Genomic DNA, 18,305 nt, shown 5'->3' with positions numbered 1-18,305 from the left:
AGTTCATAGTAGGCATTCAAAAACTGTTTTATGAATGAGTGAATACAAGAGATGAATTAGAAGAGGAAGCAATTAGAAGGGTTCTCACACACACACACACACACACACACACACATACACACACACACACACACACAAAATGAGGAATAAGACACACAAATCACCCTTATGTAATTCAATGTTTCAGGGTTTCTTCTCAATGAGACAGATTTTAGGCTGGCTGCTTGTGTTGACCTTTAATTCCCTTTTGTAAACCATAATTTCAAAAGACAGTCTGGCTCATAAAACCACACAGGTAAGTTGCAAATCCACCAATTTGAGAGTTTTATAATGGAAATACTGATAGATTTTGACCTTTAATGAGCCTCCACTTTCATTATTAGAAAGGTTCTACTCTTTTGTACTAAAGAACTCTGATTTGTGGATATTTTATGGTATATTTATTTCAGTTGGTTTTTGCCTTCAGTCACCTCAGCAAAAATAAAGAGATTTCCCCAGTGGAATTTCAGATATGTATGCCTACTGAGAGGGAGGCAGAAGAGGAAATGGTCATTTGATTTATTCATGACTCTTTGCAGATGCAATGTATTCTGCCCATGCCCATGCTTAGGATCTGGTGACTCCATTTCTAGAGCTCACACGGTGGTGACCACTATCTATCTGTCCTAATTGAATGACATATGGAAGCCAATGACTGTCTTCTCACTTGTTAAAAGCATTCATGCTCAGCATACCTTGGAATGGGCAAAGCCTAGCAATTAAAAGCACAGATGGTATGTCGGTGGCATCAAAATTTCTTTAGAAACAAAATCGAGAAATTAAAATGTAAAACAACACATTAAAAACTAGACACCTCAAGCATGTAATTGTATATTTATTTCTCTTTTTAAAGAACACTCCTTAATGTAATTCAATATACAAACTTGGTTTCACAGAATTATAATCCACTATATAGCACAAAGATAACCCAGATTGTGTGTGTGTGTGTGTGTGTGCATGCACACACATGTGCATGTGTGCACACGTGTTGTTGTACCCCCTCCCTTTCTTCCATTCTTCCGGACCTACAAACAAAGGCTCTGCCCACCTTCCATGCTAACCAAAGCCCATTCTGCATGTTGTGTACAAAAGACATCATCCTCCCACAAATTCTTTTCCCTGGAAAGGTTCTTTTCCCCGTTCCCCCTGAGATAGCCAGGAGCCTGACACTCTTCCCCTCTTGAAGAGGGTGAAGTGGCTTCCCCTAAAGCTGATGCCCACCCTGTTACCATGTGGACTGGCTGAGAGGAAAGGCTGGTGAGAGGTCTCCACGCCCCTTCCCTGTGTCCACTCCTAACCCTCAGAGTCCAAGCACGTCCCCTCCGTCGCAGCCTTAGTTCCGGTCACCATCTTGTGCAGCAAGAACCAAGGAGATCTGTAAGGCCAGGTCTTCTCCACGGGCAGCGCACAGCACTGCCTGCCAAGCCACCGGGCCGGCCGATAACCAAGCTCTACACAGTCCCATGTGCTTTGTCACTTTAATTTTTAAAGACACCCTAGCATAGGTCTGTGTCAACCTAGTGTCCAACTGAGTTACATAAAATTGTACCAGTGATGCACTTGTACATATTTACATGGGGCGGAATGTTTTCCCATATTTTTAGATGAGTATATAGATCAACATGTTCACATAAGACCAAATACTTTTAATATTATTTATAACTGATTTATAAAGCTTTGAAAAAACTCACAATAGCACATTGTTTACTTTAATGCTTTACGGTACTATAAGTTTAAAATCACAATCAGCACTTAAGTTATAGCCAATCCAGCAAACAAGAGACAAAAAAATTTACAAGAGTTAAGAACTGACTGATACATCCTTTATCTTTTTTTTAACTAATGCATAAGTGCAGAATAAGATACTCTAGTTTAAATATCTTGTTTACAATATACATTTTTGTTCTAGTTACGCAACAGTAAATCCCATGCTTCACATAGAAAAGCAATCCACAACATTAAGAAAAAATGTACAATTTATGAAACAAAGTAAATAAATATTAGTATTACAGAATCAGAGCTGTACATAAAAGCTGTTCAGTTTTAATCATATAAAAATATGTTTTAGTGCAACCTCACATATATATTGATGCTGTTTTGCTTTACATCATTTAGATCCAAGTGTCCAAAAAAGGAAAGAAATTACATTTATTACAAAGCAGATACACAAATTCTAAAATATGTACAAAGTACTGCTAAAAAATGCTTATAAGAATATAAGCAAAGTAAAGAAAAGGCACAAACATCTGTACAATTTTAAAAGTACCAGACCCAATAGGTTAATTTCAAATTTTGTTTTGGTCAGGCTCATGATGACTTGTTAATTTACCTAATTCTTTTGATATAACAAAAGTATATATAATAGCAAACTACTGTAACTTAGGACAGGCATGCTATAAACTTGATTACCTCTATTTCTAGAAAAACAAAAACAAAGAACAAAATGGGAAAATGTGGAAATGAAAGTCTCCATGCATCTTAGATCAATGTAGTTGACTCTTCTCTGCTGAAGGCTCACTGCCTCCCTCTGTGCTTGAAGGTAACTCTTTGCAGCTATGAAAGCCCGACTGTTTATCATCCACACGACTCGTGCCATAAAACGTGGAGGGAGCTAATGCAGTCTGTGATGTACCAAACTTGTCCTTTTCACCATCATGCAAGTCAGGGTGGGTGGCTGAGGTGCAGGGCTGACCTGGCTCAGGTCCACTAAAGTGTCTAATGCTAACATGTGCACTTTCCAAAGGTTTCTGGTGGGCTTCCTGCACCTGCACTGGCTGATCTGCCCCAAGCAGAGTGGCCTCTTCTGTGGCAATCCGGAGACAGGCAATGGCTTTTGTACAAGTCTGAATGTTTTCCTCCTGTTCCCTCTCTGTTGAATTTAGGCTGTCTTCTGAAGTGCTCTGTTTCATCAATAGCCGAGGAGAGGAGGGCGTGCTAGGTGGACCAGATGACTGCAAAACGTGAGGAGATTGCTTCTCATGCTGCTTCGAAAGGACATAGGGATCCTTAGGGAAGGATTCCCTGGAGGCTCCCTTCTTCTCCTCAGAGCCCTCCATTGGCAGAGGCAATGTGGGTGGAGGATGTAAACCGGAAAGGGCCGGCGGCATGGAGTGAACCATTTGGATCCCACCAACTGGCACCATGGGGATAGGAGCTCTCACTTGCTGCTGAGAGTGGAGTGGAAGATGACTGAAGACATAGTCATTAGGACCCTCAGGGAAAAGGCTGGAGCCTGGATGTTCATAAGCACCTTCTTGGTCTCCATAGAGACTGAAGTAAGGAACCTGAGGTAATCCTCTTCTTAAATTCTGCACGGGGAAGCAGAGAGCACAATATTTAGGACCCAGGACTCTTCATGTGAGGTCAAATAGATCAAGCTATTTCAGCCACTCATTCATTCACTCATTCATTCCAAACACTTTCAAACTACCTCATCCCTGTATTGATTTTTCACTTTTTAGACACAAGAGATTTCTCAGTTGTCTTTTAGAATCCTTGAATGAAGCTGTTGGTCTGTGAAAAGTGACTTTTGTTTTTAAACAGCAATGTGATAAAACATGCAGTGTGTTTTCCACTAGGTACAGAGACACATTTCAGTTCTGTTTTTTTTTTTTCATAAAAGAGAAGGAAAAGAAACTAATGGATAATTACCAGAAAAAGTTTACTGAGCAAAAAACACTAATAGTAGGTTTTTAAATTCAAAAGAAAGTAAAACGATTGCCATCTGTTTATATACTGGGAAGACTTTTAATATTTTTCTTAAGTGTTGATGAGTATAATTGGAGTGACAAGTCTGAAAATTGGCTTTTTTTTTTTTTTTAAGTTTTCCACAGAACAGATGACAAAATGGTGGTGACAGACAAACTGGTTAGTCCAATGTGCAAGACATTCATTTAAAGGAATAAATTCCTGCTCAAGAGGCACTCTGGGTGGAAGACTAGCTTCTTTATCAAATGATAAATGAAGGTCAGTTTTTGTAAGGCAACTATCCACCAAAATAGTTAACATTAAATATGTCAAACAGTTTCAACTCATATTCAACTACACAGCTGGGAACTCAAGATTATTATGTCTTAATATCTTCTGTTTATATTATCATGTTCATTTAAATTCCATCTTGGTAATTAATGAATGAGGACACTTAACACTGGGGGCCAGAATTCCAGATTTCATGGTCCCAGTCCTGAAAGAGAACTTATTTTCTGCAATTGTTTCTGTAGCAAAACACAATTTAAGACTATGAGATTATCAGGCTTGAATGAGATTATCAGGTTTCAATTCCTGAGATTTATTCTTTTAATGGACTGTCATCTAAAAGGTACTCAGTTTATTTTTAGTTTTAGTTTTTGAGAACTTAAAATCAGATAGATATAAACTTGTCAAGTATGGTAGTAATCCAGGAGAGAGACCAAAAAAAAAAAAAAAAAGTTCTCATTCATTTCAAGGATGTTTCTGTTCTAAAGCTCAAGGTATGCTCTATACCATTAATGATTCATCCAGTTCTATTTAGACTGTGAGACCAGCCTGGGAATGATAAATTATGCATTATCTCTATTACTCTGTGTCAGGCTTAGCCCTTACCCTGTTTGGACTACACCTTATTCAAGCTAGAAACAAATTATTATCCTGGAAGTGTAGGCGAAGTAATGAAATCATCAATCCTATAATCAGAAGGGCCTCATAAGTTAGGGAAGGGGAGAATTTTCTAGTATGACAGTCATTTAAATACTACAACAACACAACAACAAATCCCTCTTGTCTTTGCTCTGATCTAGAAAAAGGCATGTTTCCTACATCAAACATCAGTTAAGGTGGAAGAACTGTGATGCCTAGAGTAATAATCTTTGAAGATAATTAAATGAATCCTCTTTTAATTATAATTATCAAAGATTCAAAGTTTCAGATAAGATGTAGCTTGGTCATTGTTTCCATTTTGCTTTTGGTTGCTATTCCGTGACATCCAATGCAGACACCTAATCAGAATGGGGGTCTGTGAGGGGTCAAAGAGAGCTGTCCCATTCATGGAGTTTCTGACTCAAGGCTAACAAAGGGAGTGATGAAGGAAGTGTCCTCTAACACTAGGATGTACTCAATATGTTCTAAATACAATAGAATTCTATTTGTGTTAAGAATGAAAGCGTCATGTTCAGACCTTTACCGATCAGTGATTAAATGATGACAACCCCAGAAGTAAGTGTGCAGTACAATTTTTACCATGTAAGAACTTCCACTGCTCCAAACACTACCAGGCCTTTCTGCACATCCTCTTCCCCTGTGTTCACCCCTTCTTCACCCTCCAGAGACACTCTCAATATGATTTTTCTACCTTGGTGTTTACCCCATTTGCAACCCTATTTTGTTTTGTAATTTGAGCCTTATCATTGTGTTATTATTGTAAATCTTGGTAAGAAACACCTTGATATGGAAATGCGAATAATGAACTCGTGCGGGTTGTATTATGTGTATGTATACATGTGTGTGTATATATATCCCATGTACCACGTCTTATCACCCCACTCATCTTTTCAACATTGTCAGTAGGTGCTCTGGAAGCAAATGCAAAGAAGGAGGTAGGACTGCAAGGAGTTCATTGCAGGGCAGAGGAAGCAGGGGATCTGATGCATGTAAAGGTAAAGAGGAGAGGAAGCATATGTTCAGTGGGGATGGATCCAGGCTCAGTCACTGGCTGGGGGCTGCAGGGAGAGTTAGCTTTAGCTTGAAAACTGAGGTCTGTCCTGATGGCACTAAGAGCACAAGGCTGTCAGTTAACAGCATTCCTCACAGCTGAATGGCTAATTCTTTCAAGGACAGAAATCTGCTTGGCCCACCTCCCTGGCTGCCATAAACAGATTAAGAAACTGTGGCCAAGATGTTAAGTGACTTGCTCAAGATCACACAGATAGCAAGCGATAGGACGTGGATGGAACTGGAGGGTATTATGCTGAGCGAAATAAGTCAATCAGAGAAAGACATGTATCATACGATCTCACTGATATGAGGAATTCTTAATCTCAGGAAACAAACTGAGGGTTGCTGGAGTGGGGGGTGGGGTAGGAGGGATGGGGTGGCTGGGTGATAGACATTGGGGAGGGTATCACAGACCTGTACCTCTGAAACAAATAATACATTATATGTTAAAAAAAAAAAAGAAGAAGAAGAAGAAGATAACAGGAGGGGAAGAATGAAGGGGGGGAAATCAGAGGGGGAGACGAACCATGAGAGACTATGGACTCTGAAAAACAAACAGGGTTCTAGAGGGGAGGGGGGTGGGAGGATGGGTTAGCCTGGTGATGGGTATTGAGGAGGGCACGTTCTGCATGGAGCACTGGGTGTTATGCACAAACAATGAATCATGGAACACTATATCTAAAACTAATGATGTAATGTATGGGGATTAACATAACAATAAAAAAAACTAATGATGTAATGTATGGTGATTAACATAACATAAAAAAAAAAAGAACTGAATGTTGACTCTTTGACTAGACACGATGTTCTTTGCACTACATACTGGAAACCAAGACACATTTTTCTTTGTCTCCTTTGCTAATTTATCTACCAAAACTTTAAAAATGGAATAGGGAAGTTTTTTGTTTAAAAAAGTTGAGGCCAGAAACCATAACATTTTTCATCATCATCCTTGAGCCACACGTTAGACCCTCAAAAAATACTGATGAGTGAAAGACCTCTCCCCCTTTCCCTCTTTCCTTCTTTCCTTCCTTCCATCTATCTATCATCTATCTATCTATCATCTGTCTATATTAAAATTAACCAGAGGGCATTAGGGCAGAAACAGCAGAGTAGTAGGATCCCAGTGGTTGACTATCATCTCCTCCAAACCTGCTCCCTGGATACTACCACTCCAGACTGAACCAGAGGATGAGTGTGTCATGCTAGCCTAGAAGATCCTTTCATGCCACAGTCACTGACCTGTGAGCTCTTGGCCCATGTTAAGCGACAAGACAAGGTATTGCTTAAAGAATTTCCATCAAAAAGGTTTATATTTAGGGTTATTCTAATTTAATACTTTCATACATTATTCAGAGAGGGTGCAGCACACATCCAATATAGCAATCAGGAGAAATACTTCTCATAGTATCATCAATTCTGTTTTACCCTGGCAATAAAAATCGTCTTCACACATCACAGAAAGATAAACTCCTCCTCTGCCACTCAAAAATGATGTGATAAAACATTAAATGGGAAGTGCTTTGCACCAACTGCCCCTTCTTCAGGGAGCATTCCCAGATCTATTCCCTCTTATCACATGAACGAAGCAGCTGGCTATAAATTCTCTAGAAAGATAATTAAACTGGGTAATAGACCAATGGCTCTACGGTTGGCCTTCATCAATGGTAAAGTTTAATCATTGTATTAAGTATCCAGGTGAACTGGTATAAAAAAAACAACTGGTTGCAAACTCAGCAGCTAAGAAAACCAATTTCCTTCCAACAATTTTCTGGTCACATATCCAAAAATTAGATGAACTTCCTTAGTCCACTCCTTCAATTCTTTTGCCTGAGTTGACTATGAGTTGCTATTAGTTTTTAATAACAATAGCATATTGGCACTAAAAGCTTGTACTTTCGTGACTGCAGTTGACTGAAGATGTCCCAACATCTCACAAATACCCCAGTCTCAGTCCACCTGGCCAAGGCCAGAACAGGACAGTCTCACCACACATGCTCCACCAGCATCACTGGTTTATACCAGAGAAAGCATCTGATACCCCAGATGTGGTATCCTGGCATCAGAGGGATTTGCGGGCCTACGACTCTCTACTTAGGCTGTAGTGGCATAAACTTCAGAAGATCTCTCTTTTCTACTTAACACCACCAAGACACAAAAACCTGTGGGAATGTACCTCTTTTTCTTAGCTTGCTAATTCATTATCTTGCAAATAAATCATGTCCTGATTATGTGCATGTTTCTGCAGTAATTGTAGCAGAAAGACTAAATTGGTACCAACTTGTGAAAAGGCGATGCTGGGGGGTCAGGGAGTGAATTGCAGCAGGGAGCTTTCCTGAAGTTTAAAAATGGTAACCTAAGCTCATGACTCAAAGTAGTGAAAAGGCAATGAGAGGAAGGAGCCTGGTCACCAGGGCAGTGATAAGACAGAGCTGGAAGCGGGTAGTGCCTTTGGCTGGAAGGACGGTATTGAGCCACACAACAGAAACCCGGAACAAAGAAAGAACACCAAAAAGTAGAGACCAGGAAACAAAAACACATATAAAGCAAAGAAACTCAAAAGGTGTCATTCATCTGTCTATGCTAAGTGTCTGCTTCATTCATTTTTAAAAATCCTACACACACTGAAAGAAACATCAAGGTCTGCCATCCCATGGAATGAGGCATGGCAGATGTTTTTTATGAATTGGCATTAAACCTACTGCCTAAATTTAATCCATGACTGTTACTGTTGTTATCTAAGTTTATAATGAGGGCACACCATAGAAATCTCTGACACTTTCTCCCTGAGCTCTCCCAACTTTGGGCCCACCATCTCACTAAGCCAGTGCACTTGGAGTGCACTCTCACTGAGCAGTGACAAGAAAAGCAGAGAGGTTCATGCCTTTGACTCACAACATACCAAGGGGGTCACTCTCTCCTAGTGACTCACTGGTTTCACATGTCCACTCACTGTGGGCAAGATCATGAGTTTATTTTTTAAAAAAATGTATTGAGAGTCAATGCTAATGCCTGATCCTGACTTGGCAAAGTTCTATAACTGAACCCCAATGGCCCTGAGGGTGTCTGTCTAGGCAGTCATGTCATTCCAAAGACCTCACCTTTCCTGCTCATGTGAAGGTTTCAGCTCATGTCCATAATCAGTGAAGCTTAGAAAGCAAGCAGCAAAGCCTCACCTGTTCCCAGCTGGCAATGTGCTACTGCTCTGATGCAGTACTACACTTGGGCTAATGCCACAGCCATGTTACTAACAACAGCACGCGAGAAAGCATCTTGCTGCTATTTTCAGTAACCAAGTTCACTGCTCCCCATGAGAGACACCCATGTTAGAACAAACTTCACACCAGTGTTATCAAGAGGCTCCGATATGCTTTGGTTTATACATTAGAAAGGGAAAGCTAATCATACTTACAGGAGGCCCCAGTACAATTGGTTCTGCTTGCAAATACTGCCCCATGGACAATGGTGGGTTATGGTATAAAGCCCTTCTAGGAGATGGTGCTCTTATGGTGGTCATGTATCTTCTCTCTCTTCTGGGAGAAAGGTCTCTTCTTGCCGTGATATCTTTCCCAGGTGACACTGGCCTCCTTGGGGACAGATGCCTTCTTGGTGAAACATCTCTTTGTGACATCTCTCTTCTCAATGCAGCTTCCTTTCTTGGTGAAAGATGTCTCATGGGTGACAGATCTCTCCTAGGTGATAAATGTCTTCTGGGTGATAAATCTCCTTTGGGTATCAGATACCTCTTTGGTGAATTATCTCGACGGGGTGAAGAGTCATATCCTGGTGAGGAATGGTGGCTTGAGGGTGAGAAGTCCCTCGGAGAGGAGCTGGGCTCCGAAGACAGCATGTACTCTTCATCCACACAACTCGGTATGTCTAACCTGTCTTTGTCTGGTTCCGAGTCTGTACTTTTGCTCTGGAATAACCTCTGGTATTCTGTCATCTGAGTATCTTCACATGAGTCACTTGGTGTCATCAGCTGAGTAACCTGAATACTTGGCAAAGTAACCAAATAGCTGATCAATGAAGAATGCCCCAGGGAACTATCTGAAGGAACCCCATGGGTCACGGCGCCAACATTCACAGGCAAGGATGAGAATCTAGGAGGCTGAGGACTAGTGCTTCTCGATCTTGTTTTTGGTGTCAGATCTCCCTGATCATCAAAGTCATCATCATCTTCATCATCGTCATCATTATCATCTCCGTCCTCACCATCCGATTCTTCGGCATCTGAGAACTGATGATCAGTTGAAATGCTGGACATGCTATGCTTCTCAGCTGCTTTGTGCAAATCTTCCATCGTTTCTGAAACAATTGAACAGATAGTGAAGATCAAGGTCTAAACTTCAAGGTTAGGAGCTAATTTGGATGCCATCTCTTTCCAAAAGCTTCCCTCTAACCCTGTAGACCCTGGAGATAGTTCCATTTCTGAACCCCTATAACACTCACTGGGCACTTACCTGGGAGACCTTATGCTGGTTCTTAACCTTTTATGACTAATCTGATTCATCCCGACCCAACAAAAGGACTCTAGAGTAGGACTTTATATCTCAAATGTCACATGGCCCATAGAAAACCCTCAACAAATGGGTATGGATAATGCTGTTAATAAAGAGGCTAGAAGAAAAGGAAAGCAACAATCTGTCCTTATAGGTATAAACTTACATATAAGTGATATATCTCAGGAAGTCTGACTGGCCCTCAGGTTTTCTATTCAGGTTAATGACGGATTTTTTTCTCTCTTAATAGGAATAATAACACATTAAATTGTTTTTCAAATTTCCCCAGAAGTTTCATAAAATCTAAATCCCTGTCACAACACAAGTATAATTAGATCCTTTACGGTTCTAGATAGAAGTATTTTCATAGTGAGGCCTTTTTTCCCCTTCAGTCAGAACTGAAATGCATTTATTTCTTCTCAGTAGGTTGTAAGCAATTCAACATGTCAGATTTCTTTTCTATATTTCATATTTAGTAAAATGAAATGTGATCAGTTTTTTAAAATACCAAAACTTGTTTTGCCACCCCGGCCACAAAACTCCAGTGTGAAGAATAAAGAGGTCAGTCAACTAAATTTTGTAATACCTGCTTCTTCGGTTTCCGTATCATCCACTGATGTCATTGAAACTCCCAACTCCAAGCATTTCTTCATGTGTGCTTTAGATTTCATATGCTTTGTTAGGTTTCCTAGAAAACACAGGCAAAAAAAAAAAATGGATGAATTAATTGATTACAAAAATGTGATGATTGCTCCAAAATTAGAAATGAACTAACTTGAGATAACATAGATCTGTTTCTACCCCCTACCCTTTGCCTTGAACTTAATGGGAACAATCTGGTTCCTGAATACATCAACCGCTCACAACTTTGGCCCAAACTCAAGTTTCCTTCATTCTAAAAGACTTTGTAGAATCGGGTCATACCTTTTCAAGAGTAGGTTCCAAGCAAGACTGAGAATCCCAGGCTTTCCTGGCTGAGAAGAGATCTAGTATCTTTGGCCCAAATGGGCCAGCCTCCTAGGCCTTGATATAAACAGGGTGACATAAGCTGGGTCATACATACATCTTAGAGAAAGTTCAGATCAAACATTCTCATCAACACACCCTAGACCCCAGACCTTCCGGCACTGATCAGATTTAGATCGCCTTCCCAGGCTCCTCACTGGTCAGAAGAAAAAAATTATGCAAACTTACGGGAAGGCCAACCTTGTAAATAAATTCAAAGATCCATACAAATACTTAGCTAACTACTTAAAAGGAGCACTATTCTCAGTGTTTACAATCTCTCTGTCTGGTATATGTTAGCAAACTTTATGACAGCAGTTTCTAAAGTTCTGCAATATTCCCTATCTATTTATCTTGAAAATCCCATCATTCTAAGAAAAAAGAAAGGTTTTCTCTCAAATATGTATTATGATGATGATATATATAGATTATATGTATAAATACATATGTGTGTGTTTATGTAGATTATATAGTTGTTATATAGAATGTGAAAAATTATGAAAACACTTATCTAATCACCTTTGACCTAGGATCTATGAAATTTTATATATATATTTATGCATAAATATATATAATATAGAATATTGCATAACTATATGTATATAAAATTCCATGTCATATACATAACTTATCAAAAGACATCCAGGAACTAACTCAGTTGTAAGGGCCATATTATTATCTGTGCCCTTCAACGATGCTTTAGCAATGTACCAGCAAATGCTTTATTTTTAAGAGTAGGCTCACTGAACATAGATGGACACTCTTAGCCTGCGAAAAGAGTTTGTTCCTTTGTAGGGGTATTTAGCTTACCATTAATGTAATATATGAGCCACAGTTCTAAACCAGCACACTGCTGTTTATTATTTTATATTATTTTATTTACTTAGCATTTTACTTATTGCTCTTATACCTATGAATTTTATGTGCTATTTTGGTAACTCCAAGCATAAATATATTTCCAGGCCCCTACTGCTCTTATTTATCTAAAAATGTTTTAAAGATCTCAAAAATTTTTAAAGCCAGATCATCAAGAATTCCTAAATCTGTAAACTAATTAATACATCTGTATATTAATGGAAGTCACCAGCTTCTGCATGGGTGCAAGTAATCTGTGTATGTGGATGGGTTTGTGTGTAGGTGTCAAGATTATTTAGATCTTGATATGTTTCTCCTCCTCTATTTATTGTCCTTTCTCTTTTTTCTCCATTTCAACAGGCAATCAGGCTTTGGGCTCTCATCTTCAGGGCAGGTTTGTAGTTAGAAATCTGGCTCTGAAATAACTCCACCCTGGCTTTGGTTGACTGCAGTCCTGAGCTTCTGAAGGGATTCCAGCAAGGGGGAGGGGGGGAGGAGTGGTTGCTGGGGCAGGTAGGGGAGCGGGGAGGTAAGGGAGGGGGGAGGGTGCCTGAAGGAGAGGCACCTGGGCATGCAGGAGGGGCTCCTCCCACAAGTGTGCTCGGCATCTGCACTCAGATGACATGGTTTGGGACAACAGTCACTTCTACCGAAAACTGGAGGGGTTTCCCAGGATATTGTGCTCATTTTAAGATTCCGAGACATTTGCACATTCCTGAAGGGTGACAAGGAAATGCCAATAATGACCAAGAATAAATTATTTCCTGCTGAAATTCTATGACAATGATTTGGAGCCAAATTTAATTTGATTTCTTTAAGGTTATAGAAACTAGGTCGTCATTGTTTTTATTGTTATTATTTTTTATTTGATTTTAAAAAGCCTAGAAATGTGACATTTCTTCACCCAGTGTTTCACACAGCTATACCCGAGGCAAACCCCTATGCCCAGGGAAGATCTATCAGTTGTAATGACTGGCAGATTTGCAGTTTATAAAACCAAAGTTTATATTTTCTTATGTCCTAGGGAGTCTCTTGGTGAGGTTCTAAATAAAAGGCTTGACTGTGCAAAGGTGGATGGTATTTAAAGGACCTTATGTTTATCTCTTTTGAAATGCAAATGAATACTCCCTCCTTTATGTGGGCTTCAAAGGAGACATCTCTGTAATAGAGATACCTTTTTTAATACAGAAGAAACAGATAGTTGAGAGTCTACACATTTATACTTCTGACAAAACAGTAAGACAATTTAGGATATTGGCTATGGAAGAAAATAGGTACACATTTCTCTACTGAAGATTATCTTATCTGATATTTATTTTTCTTGACAGATAGTGGTGCAGAATAATGGGCCTGCCAATTTAAAGTTAAAACATAGGAAATCATATGAGGTTAGTGAGGGGGCAAAAATCCATTAGATCTAAAGTACGTCTACAGCAAGCAGTGAACATACTTCTACAAAACTCAAACCACCTCTAAGTCACTGTTGTCTGTAATCTGAGAACACTGGGCTTATGCACATTTCCATGATTTTATAAAATGATGGTAATATAATCAAAGCAACCTTCTTGTATAAAATATTTTCATAGAAATCTACCCGTAAGAAACAGATATTTTTTTAGAGGTAGAATATCATTCTAAGGCAGGTCCTAGTTTTATGAGATTCACAGTTGTGGCCTGAGAGTAAGAAATTGTCTCTGTGCTGATAAATACACGGAACACATGCTATCAAATTTCTATGCATAATTAATGCAACTGTGGATGGAGGGGCCCACCTGGGAGTCTGTGGGTCTCTACATTATTTATAATCTTGAAACTGACCATGGGCACATGTTTTCTTCTCAGCTGCTGCCTTGCTTTTCTAATGCCACTGCATGGATTGTCTCCCGGTGGTATTTCAATACTGGTGCAAAGATTATCTAGACCACACAACATTTCCAACGTGCAGTAATAGCAATAGCAATCCAGGCAATTCTTAGCCACTTCCTTCGGAAACAACTAGCCTGGCCCCAAGTTTACAGCTCTTACTTAAGTCATAAAAGGAGCCTTGCTGTCTCATGTACATCCTTTGATTACTTACATAAGGGAGAAAACACATTTCAAAAACAAAACCATCTTATTGTCAATGCAAGTTAGTTATAAAATGGTATTCAGAATCCAGGGTCGCCATAAAAAAAGGTATTTTTCCTCTAAAAAGATGAGAATTGTACCTTTCGTTTTGAAGGCAAAGTTACACAACTTGCACACGTAAGGCCGGACATCAGTGTGAGTGCGGATATGCTTTTTGAGCATGCTTGGCTTCTTACAGCGAATCCCACATTCTTCACAAATGTACTTTCCGCGTCCACGTCCTCTGACATATACATAATCTTCATTTGACTTATACCTGTTTAGAAAAAGGGAATGCAGTGTGTTTTCAAATACTTTAGTGTTTTATCTATCAAACCAGAAGCTGATCTTTTGAGGGGTAAATTTTTGAGTGGCAAAATTTTTATGAGGGTCTTTTACAAACAATTATTGAACTTTACTTCTATGAAGCCTATGAAATTAATGCAATAAATGCCTGAACGAACTACAGAATAGATTTGGCATTGAAAGCAAAATGTAATTTTTCTATATGGTCTTCAAAATGGAATTGGGTCCTTCTATTAAGTGTAGATATAGGGACTTGGGCTATAGATGTTCAAATGGGCTTCCAAGTAGGCTCAGAGAGTTACAGAGTTGTGCTTTACTACTTTTGGATTCTAGTACAGTCTCCACACAAGAAATATCCAAAAAGTTATACCAACATATTCAAATCAACATATATCATTCGTTAACATTACATCGTCTAAGATGTGCATGCAGAACACACACACATCTCTCTAAATTTGCTAAAATAAGTATAACTGATAATAGAATTCTTCATTGCAAGTTTTTACTCTATTTTTATAATCCTGGCATGAGAGTGTCTCCGAAATTTCTAGCTTACACAGGCTGAGCTGAGCTCACCAACTGTTGTCTACAGATTTGATCCGCTCTTCCCAAGGACCATGAATTTGCACTAAAGTGGAGTCCAAATTTCAAGTAGCTTCTGGTAAGTACTGTTACATAATAAAAACTAGAGATTCTATTTTTCAATCATATTTGCATTTGTTTCCAGAAGAATTTAATAAAGAGGCTTGAAAGGATGTCTGAGGTCATCTAGTTTAATCAAATCAGCTAACCAAGTCTTAGGTATTCACTGTGATGATTCATGAAAGAAACCTATCCAGTGCTCAACCATCACATTTTGTTTAGACTACAATGAAACAAGATCAATCATAGAGTACAGTAGCATTTTATTGAATAATTCAATGAATATCATTAACTTTTAAATCAAAGCTGGTCTAGAATTATGGGTCTAATGTCATTCTTGGAAAAATACTCCTTTTGAGGGGCTCTTTTTATAACTTCAAAATGTAAGCTGACATATAAAATGCCTTAATTCACTGTGGATTTACTTTAAAGGCACTAGATTCACAGGTTTTTTTGTTTGTTTTGGTTTTTGGTTTTTTACATTCTAAGAGCATTGCACACTTCTCTATTTTGTCCTAGCTAATCTGTCATCAGGAATAAAAGTTCAACTTCATTCGTCCAAACCACTGAAGGATTTTTTTAAGAGAGAAAATCCATTCACATATTTAAATACTAACTCTGTTATGTTTGCTATTCAATCTTAACATTATTTACGTTTTGGTCAGTACCAAAAATTCCAGGTGAGAATTAAGTAGTATCAAAAATACTGAATAGTCAATTTTGTGCGTTTTTTCATCCTTTAAATCTTTCCCCTTTCACTAGGAATTTCCAACTTCAACTTGTTCTTTAAAATTTTCTTAAACTTCATGTTTTATTTCACATTGTCTTTTGTAACAAAAGAACTTCAAGTTGCAAAATATCTTTCACCTTTTAATTTCACTCTTCCCTGCCACTAAATAGATAAAATTACCTAAGAAATATAGAATAAAACAAATAATTTTCTAGAAAGCTAGTTTTCATCACAAAAGAACACCTTAAGCTTAGTGTAGCCCATCATCACAGTTGATGGGAAATGCATTTTATCTTCAAGTAACATAATTTTATTTTTAATGTCTTACCTGATTAACTTGCAAATAGTAAAATTCAGTATAAAATAAAGCTGCATATTAGAAAAATCTGTGCAAATAAAATATTTACCCTTCAACAGGTCTGCAGACCCATGAATCTACTTAATACAAGGATTAATGGATTTTGAAAAAAAATAAAAGGTAAGTTTAATTAAATTACTAAACCTACACGTATTGCATGGAGCACTGGGTATTACACGCAAACAATGAATCATGGAACACTACATTAAAAACTAATGATGTAATGTATGGTGACTAACATAATAAAATAAAATTAATTTAAAAAAATTACTAAACCTAGGAATTGCATAATATAAAGAACACATCCACTTAAAAATTTGGTCAGTAATACTTCTTTTTTAAAGTTATCCCTTTGCAATCTCCAAAATAAGAGGTGGTAGCACACTGCTTGGAATGAACACCTGGTCACCCCCAGGCAAAAGTCGGGTCACAGATTAAGAAATGATTGGGATGTAGCCCATACCACAGGGCAATGAAAGGAGGGAGATATGATATATGGGCACAGTCCTTGTGGATCATCAAAACACAGCAATAAAATATTCACATACGCTTTTTCATTCGTGTCCTTCGTTAGTGGAGATGGGCTCCCCAAAGCACATGTAATGGTAAGGTCTCTGCTAATCTAGTACAAGTGCACTGCTATGAAGACTGCTGAATATAAGAGTGTTGATTCAGTCACAGGGACCTCTCAGTCTCTGAGGAAAGATAAAATCTGTATTTCTCTCGTTTGTGTTAAAAGATGAAGGATGTCAAAAAAATATCAAGACATGCTTTAAGACCCCATGCAACTGTGGTTTCAGTGGTGAAAATACTAGACATCCAGAGGGGCCAACACTAAGAGGAAAACAACTTTAATAATTCATCGCCAAACTCGTGAATCTACATTAGAAATAGATATTTCATATCAGTAAACATTCAACATTTTATAATCAAATAGATAACATTATTCTGTCTTCCAAATGTAACTGGAATAAATTCATGTTCATGGAAACATGTAAATTATAGATCTATTGTAGAAATAAGGCTAGTCACAACATAATCCCCCAAATGTGGTTAATATGCTTTAATATTTTTAAATTTTAATAGCATAAGTTGGAGCTTTTTCTCTCATGTGACTGACTGGATTGAAAATATATTTCTATTGAAATCTAAAACTGGATGTTACACATATGTATAATTTTTCTTTACTCTACAGATATCAAAGTCATTGGACTTTACCACTTGTGCTTCTACAACTCAGGATTCAACATTTAAAAAGAAATTTCCAAAGACAGAGAGACTGCCACAAACTGGAAGAGACAAAGAAAACATGACAACTAAATGCAGTGTGGTACCCTGGCTTGGATCCTGGGACAGAAACAGGACACTGATGGAACTCATGAATTCCCGACAAAGTCTGGAGTTTAGGTAATAATAAAAGCAATAAAATGAACCATCAAATTAACTAGTTCCTAGGATTATACATGAGTGTACATGATTGTATTTTTGTAAACACAGAATAAAATATGTCCATTAATATTACATACCAAAAAAAATGCCCATAAAAATAATATTAAAGAATGAACAAGCTTAAATGACATCAAGAGTCTATCAATTTAGTTAATTTCATAGTGCATGAGAGGTGTGAAGATTTAAAGCAGAAGCTCAAACCTTATGTAACAGGGACATTTTCATTGAAAGTAAGCCATTAAAAGCAAGGACATGAACTCATTTTCTATTACCAGCCAGACTTCAGAAATGTGAATAGAGAAGGAATTCACCTTATACTTCCAACCAGAGTAGATACTATTTTTTCCATGTGTACATTGTGACCATTTGCTCTGACTTAGAACCGAATGTTTCACACATGCACGTATGTTTCCTTACCCTCCTTCAAAGATTTTAATTCGGATTGGCTCCGTTTGTTTGGATCCAATATCTTTATCTCCATGAATATCTCCTTTCCCCCTTTCCTTTAAGATATTTCCAACTAGTTTTCTTTCTAGTTTGCTGCCAAATAAAAAGGATGCATCAGGTTTCATCTGTAGGACAAAAGAGAGAATCATTTCATATGGTTTCTCTAAGGCATAGGAGA

The 18,305-nt window shown here is 38.2% G+C and overlaps 1 protein-coding gene across 2 annotated transcripts in view; it reads right to left on the bottom strand.

The window, feature by feature from the left end:
• Nucleotides 1-860: 860 nt before the first annotated feature.
• Nucleotides 861-18,305, bottom strand: part of HIVEP2 (HIVEP zinc finger 2) — a 92,581-nt gene continuing 75,136 nt past the window's right edge. For both annotated transcript variants that reach the window (XM_032407770.1, XM_032407771.1), the window contains exons 5-9: nt 18,098-18,252; nt 14,297-14,472; nt 10,816-10,917; nt 9,140-10,035; nt 861-3,347 (exon numbers count right to left, since the gene is read on the bottom strand). In XM_032407770.1, the coding sequence (XP_032263661.1) occupies nt 2,523-3,347; nt 9,140-10,035; nt 10,816-10,917; nt 14,297-14,472; nt 18,098-18,252 (2,154 nt within the window). In that variant the 3' untranslated portion in view covers nt 861-2,522. The remainder of the gene's footprint in view (nt 3,348-9,139; nt 10,036-10,815; nt 10,918-14,296; nt 14,473-18,097; nt 18,253-18,305) is intronic.

The sequence above is a fragment of the Phoca vitulina genome, unplaced genomic scaffold (genome assembly GCF_004348235.1).
Source record: "Phoca vitulina isolate PV1807 unplaced genomic scaffold, GSC_HSeal_1.0 scaffold9, whole genome shotgun sequence".
Lineage (NCBI taxonomy): Eukaryota > Metazoa > Chordata > Mammalia > Carnivora > Phocidae > Phoca > Phoca vitulina.
This window is presented reverse-complemented; position numbering and strand designations above follow the sequence as displayed.